The 9,005-nt window shown below is 45.2% G+C and overlaps 1 protein-coding gene across 1 annotated transcript; it reads right to left on the bottom strand.

Moving 5' to 3' along the window:
* Positions 1-304: 304 nt before the first annotated feature.
* LOC123636812 (cytochrome P450 1B1) lies at positions 305-8,448 on the bottom strand. The gene is made up of 3 exons (XM_045549426.1): positions 8,036-8,448; positions 6,577-7,620; positions 305-4,074 (listed from the first exon to the last, which is right to left on the bottom strand). The coding sequence occupies exons 2-3, from the start codon at positions 7,617-7,619 to the stop codon at positions 3,486-3,488; spliced, it is 1,632 nt and encodes a 543-aa protein (XP_045405382.1). The 5' UTR covers position 7,620; positions 8,036-8,448; the 3' UTR covers positions 305-3,485.
* Between the last annotated feature and the right edge of the window lie 557 nt (positions 8,449-9,005).

Here is a 9,005-nt window from a genome sequence, read left to right on the forward strand (position 1 = left end):
TAGATCAGCATCTTAAAGTCTCAACCTATGCAATCTTTCAAAATTGCAAATTAATTCTCATCTTGCTTGATTGTCATTGAAACTGAACTTCTATGTTGGTTCTTATAAATGCAAAATACAGAGATCAGAAATTTGGTAGAAAACTGTATGCTGAAAGCCTATATTAAAAAATGCAAGCAGGCTAAAATGTAGACTAGCCAAATAAAACGTTTACAATGCAATATTTTAAGTCAAGAATGTATAGTAATAGTTGAAATAAATTGATGCATTAGACTTGTTTGCTAAAACAGAAAATGAAACTTCATAAGATTATGCAAGTGATTTTTATTATTTTGGTAATGCTGTCCAGTATACGTAATCAGATACAGATTTGTTTTAAATTTGGTATATCAAACAGTAAAAACTACATCTTAATGCTGTTACCCCAGAATATATTTCGATTACAATTATGTACTGTAGCTGCTATGTATATACTAAAAGCATACATGGCAAAGCACAAAAATAAGAAAAGGTTAAATAAGAAGTTATCCTTGAGTTATAAACATCTACTAAAGTAGTAGTTGTATCACAGCTAAACACATACAAATTAATATATACTGCTATGCAACTATTTGATCTAATATAGATCTAGTATGAAAATATTAAGGCATCAGTAACATTTCACAGGTAAAGGCTAAGTTCTGGGACATGAAAGCTTTAGATAAGCCACAAAACAAACCTGAGACATCTTTCTGTTTTGGGGAAAAAAGCAATTCTTCTTACAAAGTCAAAGCTTTATTTAATAAACAAAATAACTATTGCAATAAACGGGAGTAAAAGTGCTGACTCTGGTAGAAATACAATGAGGTTTTCTGGTTAAGCCAATCTTCTGATTACTGTAGTCTCCAAATTTGGTTATTTTTGTTCAATTTTGGTTGTTTTCCTTCCTTAAATTATGTTATCAACATGTTAAATAAGCCAGGTAATCTCCAAGCACCTACCTTACTTTCTTCTATATAAGCACAACTTTCCCTTTGCCACAAGCGTCAGATGACGACTGAGCCTACATACATAAAAACAAATAATAGCACATCTGGACCCGGTTGACTTAATGAGGCATCCAGGTTGGTACATGATTATTTTTGCTGTTATACATCTCTCAATCTAAATAAATGGGCTACGGCAGCCCAAAATCACTGTCTCAGCCCTGCTGGGGCATAACATTTTAGAATGGCCAGTGACAAAACATATAAATGTACTGGGCAAGCCTGATGTCTATAGTTAACTTTATTACCTTTCAAAAAAATATTGGCACAATTTTTCATATTCAAGAAGTAAAGCTATAAATCTTTAAAATAAAAATTACATGAAATTATATAATAAAATATTCCAAACTACAGAACAGGTCTGCTATATTGTAGATTTTTAAAAATAGACTGTTTGAGATTTAACACTACTATACCAAACATCTTTTTTCTAAATGTTTATGATTTGAATTTTGTGCTCCAAATTAATTAATTTGGAATGGGGGGGGGAATGTTTAACCATGTTTCCTCCTTTCCATTCTTCTCTCTTTTCTCTTACCACCCCCCCCACACAACCATCATACAAGCCTTTCTTTGTAATTTTGATACAAAGAGTCCACAAAGCTTAATAAGATGTAACAAGAAGTAAGCTCTTAGGACACTGCAGAACTTCCTTTGCAAGTTTAATTGCAAAGAAAATTGAAATTTACAACTTCACTTTGTACTTCTGCAATCTTTCGTCATTTTTTTTAAAGGTTTTCAGGTTATTTACATAAGCCAAATGCATACATTTTGTTAGAGCTTTATGTTTTCCCAGCTACCAAAATATTAATAACCGCTCACAGGGTTGGCCGTCTTAAAGCAACTGATCGGATCAGCTCCACTGTCTTCCAGTGCGATTCTTAAAATGGCTTCCCAAGACTATCTTCTGATTCTGACTTTCCAAAAAACAGACATTAATGTTAACTTTTAAAAAATTATTTAAAAGAGAAACTAGATCAGTTACAATGGAAGTTTCTCCTTTTTTACCTAGCAAAGAGAACATCCAGATAATTCACAGCCTTTTTCACCATGCATCAGGCAGACACAGGTTAGAGTTCTCTGCCTTCCACAGGGTAACGGTGACTTCCGCTAACTTCAACTGAAACTCAATAATCAGAATGGCTTTAAAATTAAATTTAAATTTAAGCATGCCAAGAGTCTGAAATTTAAACATATTAATTAAATCAGTTTCAAAAAGATCCTGTATTACACAATTTTAATTTAAAAAGTTATAAAATAAGACCACATCTTTGGATCTAATTTTGAGATTTGTCAGTTCTCTTTCAGCTTTTGGATGAGAAAAGAGACCTTGCTTGGTTTTCCTATGTCAAACATAGTGGGGTGATTTAATCAAGCTCATTTAACATATCTAATATTTGAGACACATTTAGTTGAATTGGTTGTACTTTTCGATTTACAATATCATACAAGACATTTATTCAACCTTTTCTTGAACAAGATAATACTAACATACTACTTATGGACAATGATGTAATATATGTATGTATATATGTTGAATACTACTTGGTGACTTTCTTTTAACCTATGAGACTTACTGAAGTCAGTACATTACAATAACATAATTTAAAGCTTAGCTGACAATTTGATTTTTGGGATTCTTTTTTTGTTTCTTGGGGGTTTTTGCTCATAATTGAAATATATTTTGGCAACCAACAGAGGCACAGCTTCAGCTTAGAATTTTACAGTTGAACAATTCACACTTCAAAATTCATGAAGAATCACTGAAACCCACTATAATCACTAATTCAACTACTAATTTCTTTTTGCGCCACTGACCTTATGATTTATCCTAAAAAAGTAAGGAAGTCAGTCTATCAGTAGGCAAAAAGATAAATCCACCCATAAATACTAGAGTCTGTCTAAGCTATTTTAATGAAAAGGTGAGAAGGGAATATCAGATGGTCTTTACCTTTTCCCCTTAACACCCTCAATCATGTATCTTACATTGAAATGACTTGCCTTTGTATCTTCATCAATATTCTCTGAAACTCTGCTTAATGCAGTTTTCTGTGGAGTAGATTTCTGCACATGGAAGATAAATCTTGGATCCCACCTAGAATGTCATGGTCACTGAAATAACTCTTCATTAGATAGTTTGTGTGTGTATGTATGTGCGTGTGTGTTTTAACTGCAAAGAATGCTACCTTAAGAAAATTTGATTAGCAGGATCCAGCATAGGTATAAGAATTCTTTGGACCCTTTAACTCTTTGACTCAAAAACTCTTCCAGGAGATTGTGCACAGCCCAGTACTCAGGAGGAGCTACTCAACATGGAGCACACCTTCCCTGTGGGCCAGTTGGTTTATGCTCACCTTAGAGGCTGAGAGGCACCACAAAACAGGGGCTAGAAAAAACTGAATTTTACTCCCCACCCCCAAGACTTGAGTAGTTCTAAAATTTCAGCTTGCCTCCAGCTTCTCACTGGCAAGCTTTCTCGGCTTGTAACTTTTGGACAGCACTATCAAGGAGCTCCATGGACTCTCTGAGAGTGACGTTGATTTTAAATGGCTTGGGTTTAATGCTCAGGCCGTAAGTGAAATTCATTTTGGGGGGCTCATTTGGGTTGGCCCTGAAATTGCACTGGTGAGCCAGGATGGAAGTGAAGAGAAACAGCTGCATCTTAGAAAGCTCTTCGCCAATGCACCGCCGTCTGCCCACTGAAAAAATCATCACGCTGCTGGTTAGGTCCTTGTTGATGAAACCATCCTTGTCCAAGAATCGAGCTGGATCAAAGTCCTCTGGGTTAGGCCACTTCACTGGGTCATGATTCACAGACCACTGGTTAACGAAAACCACCGTGTCCTTGGGGATGTGGTAGCCCAAGATAGAGGTGTTGGCAGTGGTGGCGTGAGGAATGGTGACAGGCACAAAGCTGGAGAAGCGCATGGCTTCGTAGAGAAAGGCCATAACGTAGGGCAGGTTGGGCTGGTCGTCCATACAGGGCAGACGATCCCTCCCCACGACCTGATCTAATTCTGCCTGGACCCGAGCCTGCACTTCAGGGTACCTGTTTGGGTTTTGATTCAGAGGAAGAAAAACAAGTGAGCAAAATTAATTCTTCTTTCATCTAGAAAGTACATTACAATTTATTTTAATTCTACTTTTCTTTAAACAGGCTATCTAGGTCAGTGGTTGAATTAATACTTCTGGTAAAAAAAAAACATCTAAAACAGCTTCCTAATTTCTTACTAAATTACAAAATGGACTTTAGCAATTATATTTCTTATAATAAGCCTCACATGGCTAAAGCTCTCTCTCCCATAATAAGTCAAAAAACTCTAAATTTTCTCAGTCTAAAACACAATAATGGACAAGGCTGATTTCCGTGGATAATTCCAACAGACAAGCTGTTCTCACTTTATACAACGATAACTGGTATCCTGATGGATAAAGTCACATACTGTATTTCCTAAATTTAAAAGCAAATTCCCAGTATTCATAAGATTATGGTGAAAATAGTAATACTTATTTACTGCTGATTACATAAACTGGCACGATCCTTTTGGAAAACAAAATCATAGTACAAAGCAAGATCCATAAGGGTAACCCCTCCTCCCTCATTTTAAAACCAGTTACCCATACCTAGAAACGTATTTTTAGGAAATAATTTAACAGATACAAAAATATGTAACCACAACTATAGCTAAAATTTTTAAAATACAATCAAGGCCAATGACCAAAAGCTCAATAAATGATTATATACAACTATACATTATGATGGCAGAATTAATCCATCAAAAATTAGTAAAATAAAAATAAATAAAAAAGTAAAAAAAAATTAGTAAAATAAATATTAAAAGATAGGGAAATATCCACCACAATAATTCACAAAGTGCCAGAAGTCAAAAAGCATGTAACTAATTATTGCAACTCTAAAAAAATGTAAGCATGTATGTGATGAAATTATGGGTGATCTAAAAGGGCCAAATAGTGTATATTTTGAACTTGGTGGACCAAACCCTCTCTCAAAACTATTCAACGCTGCCTTGTATTGCAGTGTGAAATCAGCCACAGACAATACATAAATGAATGGCCATGGCTGTTTCAACAAAACTTATATACAAAAACAGGTGGTGGAATTTGCCAAACCCTGTCATATTGTCTTTTCACTAAAAAGAAGAAAAAAGTATTCATCAGCATATGACCCCAAAATTGTTTTATTTACTTTTGCTGCCCAATTGGAGTACAGAGAGAACTATTTACAGCTCAGTCCTAATGAAAAAGAAAGGTTGTTTCAAAAGATGAAATGCTTATCTGGTGATGCAAAGGACCTATTTAACTATTCTGGGATGGCTTTCTCCCCATCTATGGCTGACTTCTGTTTATTTAATTTCTGCCCCTCCTCCCGACTGTTTCTATGATCTTAATACTGAAAAGCTATTTTAAATATACAAAAACGTGTAATTTGTGAAGATAGCTGTACAGCATTAAGGAAATACAGATTGCAGTGAATTTTAATAAGAAGCTGTCCCTGCCTTCCAAATACCGTACTGTGGCGCCTGCAGATTCAGCATCTCCAACCGCTTACTTGTGCGCCAAGAAATGGCACAACCAGGCTTTCTGGTCTCTCAGGCAATCAAGATTTGCCTTGGGCGTGACATTTGCCCCTGGGATACGGTTTCCAGATAAAATATGGGCCACCAAGTTAAATCTGAATTTCAGATAAACACCAACTAATCCTTCGGTATAACTAAGTACCGTGTAAATTTTATCTTTAATTTACTAAATCTGGCGACCCGACACCGGGAACCTGGAATTCGTGCATGTTGGAGTGTAGCAGAGGTTGGCGCCTTTATCAAGGTATCATTGAGGGTCAGCTAACCGAGCCGAGGGCAGGGGTCCTGGGTACCCCGAATGCCCTTCTAGATGCTACTCTGCACTCGGTAAAAGTGATTGCTTTTTACGCTGACACTTCTCTTACTCCTAGCGTCGCAGTTTTATAAATCAGCACTGTCCGCTGGTGTTTGGCCGCCTTCCGAAAGCCTGCGTGCGCGTTTTTGCCCCAGAACAAAGCCCTGACCGCGTTTCGCTTTCAGCGCCAGGCCTGGGTGGCCTCCGATCCGCGCCAAAAACTGTCTGCACCGAGGCTGCTGTGTTTATTTAATGTATTTACGGTGTTACCCTTTCTTTCGGAACCAGTCCAATTTTGCTACCATTGCGCCGGGGAGAGAGACATTAGGGCTGATCCGCGGGCGCTTTAAAAACATCTTGGTTTTCAAGGGGGTTCTTACACATTTGTGCCCATTCGCAAGCGGGGAAGGGGAGGATAGCGACAGGATCGGAGATGCGGAGAGGTCGGGGCACCGCGTGGTGGGGTGTGCACGCGCGTGTCCGGGCCCGCGCCTTGCAGCCCTGGGCGTTGCTTTCGGGACGCGATCTCAGTTCTGAGTGACGGGGACCTGGATCGAAACCCTAAAGCCCGCGCGCTGCTTAAGACCTCAGCCTGCCCCACTCCGCCCTTTTCAGAGGGAAAGAGGAAGGCCTGTCCCACGCCTTTTGGAGGCTTTACCTGACGAGAAGGAGGAGCAGCCACTGCAGCGCGGTAGACAGGGTGTCCTGGCTGGCGCCGAAGATGTCGGTGACAGTGGACGGCACGTTTTCCAGGTCCAGCTGCGTTCCACCGTCGCCGGAGTCCCCGGCCGCCTTCTTTTCCGCGGAGAGGATGAAGGCGTCCATCAAGTCTCGGGGGGCGGCCCCGGGCCGAAGACTTTCCCGGTGCCTCAGGAACTTGTCCAGGACGAAGTTGCTGAAGTTGCGGTTGAGCTGCTCGAATTGGCGGAAGGCGGTGCGCACCGGGTTGGGAAAGAGCTGCAGCCAGGGCAGCACGTCCACCAGGCTGCCCGCGCCCACCGTGCGCCCGAACTCCTCGTTGTGGCTGAGCAACTCGACGAACTCGGCGTCGTCATGGTTGTAGCGGCAGCCAAAGCACACGGCGCTCATGACGTTGGCCACGGCCACGACAGTCAGCTGCCTCGGGTCGAGAAAGGCACCGCCCGCGCTGCCGCGCACCAGCAGAGCCACCATCTCGCGCACCTCGCCCAGCACGTGGCCCTCGAGGACGCGGCGGCTGTGCGGCTGGCGCGTGGAGAAGGCGCGCATAGTGCCATACGCCGCGCGCCGCTGCGTCTTCCAGTACTCAGAATAATGTCCGAAAGCCACGCTCCGGCCGTCGGACACCACGCGGAAGGAGGCGAAAGGCGGCCGGTCGGCGAAGACTGCACCCTGCTGCACCAGGGCCTGGTGGATGGCGCGCTCGCCATTCAGCACCACTATGGGGCAGCTGCCCAGGCGGATCTGGAAGACGTCGCCGTAGCGCCGCGCCAGGCGCGCGAAGGAGAGGTGAGCCACCCGGCCCACCGCCAACGCGTTTCCGATCAGCGGCCACGGGAAGGGGCCTGGAGGCGCGGAGCCCGGCTGCCGCCGCCGCTGCCTCAGCAGCCACTGGCCCACATGCACGGCGGCCAGCACGGAAAGGAGTAGCAGGAGCGTGGTCTGCTGGACGGACAGAAGGCTTAGCGGCCAAGGGTCGTCCAGGCTGAGGCTGGTGGCCATGCTGGGGACAGAAAGGTGAAGGCGTGACACAGGTGTGCAGAGAAAGGAACAGGCGCCCCACGCCCCTGCCCCAGCCTCGCACTATTGTGTGCCGTTGGGTGGAGAGGAGGCCGTGCGTAGGTCAGGACAGGGCTGGCTCTCTGGAGAAGTGGCCAAAGACGCTCCTTCCCATCCCCAGCCCAGTCTCCCGTGGAGAAAAAAAGGGGCGTGTTTCCACCTCTCTGTGACCCAGCGCCACCCCCCCACCACCACCACTCACACACCCGGCGCTTAACGGTTCCTGCAATTTGGGGCCAACACCGCGGGCATCAAGGCGGTGGCTCTTGGTTTCCTTTAAAGTGCCTGCCACCCCACCCCCGACCTGCAGGAACCCATCTGAAGAGGCCGCGAGAAAGCGGCTCCGCCGACAGACTGACCTGCGGGGAGACGCGGTTTGCAGCGGCGCGGGACAGCCGGCTCCGAGAAGGGGTTGGGGCCTTTACCGAACGCAAGACGTCAGCCCGAGAGTCTCCGGGAACCCGGAGGCCAGCCCTGCACACCTGCTGCCCGCTCTGGGAGCTTTAGCACCCACTCTGGAGTCTCTTGGCGTCCTCAGAGCCAGGAGCGCTTGAACTGGGATGGGAACGGAGAAAGGTGCCTCTTTTACCGAGCCCCGCTGCACCTGGGGCTCTGGCAAAGTCAGCGTTTTCTCACAGCGTTGGGATTGAGACTGGGGGGCGATGAGCAGCGTCAATCCCCATGCCCCCTGCGCGGCTCTCACAGCTGGCGTCGCAGAGGTGTTTGCTCACTTTGCAGAGTCAAAACGCGCCATCCCGCTTCTCCGGGTTTTAAGGACTGAGCAGAAGGAGGGGAAACGAGACCTGGCGGGGCGGGGCTTGCGGGGGGCGGGGCGCGCCCGCACCGTCCACACCGCTCGGACTCGCACTCGCGTCTGGGCGCGCGGGTGGTCCGGCCCGGCTCGGCGGCGCACCCCGACGGCCTTGGAGCTCCACCTGCGGCTTTACTGGAAGCCGTGGTGCGAACTCTTCCTCTGTCGAGTAGCCGCTCCTAATCACAGTCACCCCAATCCAGACTGCACGACTTCCCAGAACCGCGCTCGGGACGGAACCAGCCCGAGCCGCTGCGCTCTGGGTGGGAGCGCGCCCCACGCCTCGGGCGCACGACCTCCCTTACTTCTTGTGACATGAGCTTCGTTCCCCAAGAGCAACGCGCTAACGACCCGCAGGCTCCCGAGCCGGGAAGGGAAATCTGTTTGTTCAGAAACAAGGAAAGCGCGAGTTGTGGTGGCGGGTTGCTTTGCAACCCCGCCCTGGTTATTTTATTTTTCTTAAATTCTCGCAAATTGGCCCCTAAATTGAGACTCTTTGACGTGCAAAATGTTTTACA

The sequence above is a fragment of the Lemur catta genome, chromosome 4 (assembly GCF_020740605.2).
Source record: "Lemur catta isolate mLemCat1 chromosome 4, mLemCat1.pri, whole genome shotgun sequence".
NCBI lineage: Eukaryota > Metazoa > Chordata > Mammalia > Primates > Lemuridae > Lemur > Lemur catta.

What these genes read in the sequence shown, in the direction of transcription:
- LOC123636812 (XM_045549426.1), bottom strand. Translation starts at nt 7,619, where the DNA reads ATGGCCACCAGCCTCAGCCTGGACGACCCTTGGCCGCTAAGCCTTCTG. An exon ending in CTGCTCCTCCTTCTCGTCAG is followed by an intron (nt 4,075 to 6,576) that starts GTAAAGCCTCCA and finishes AAACCCAAACAG; the next exon opens with GTACCCTGAAGTGCAGGCTC.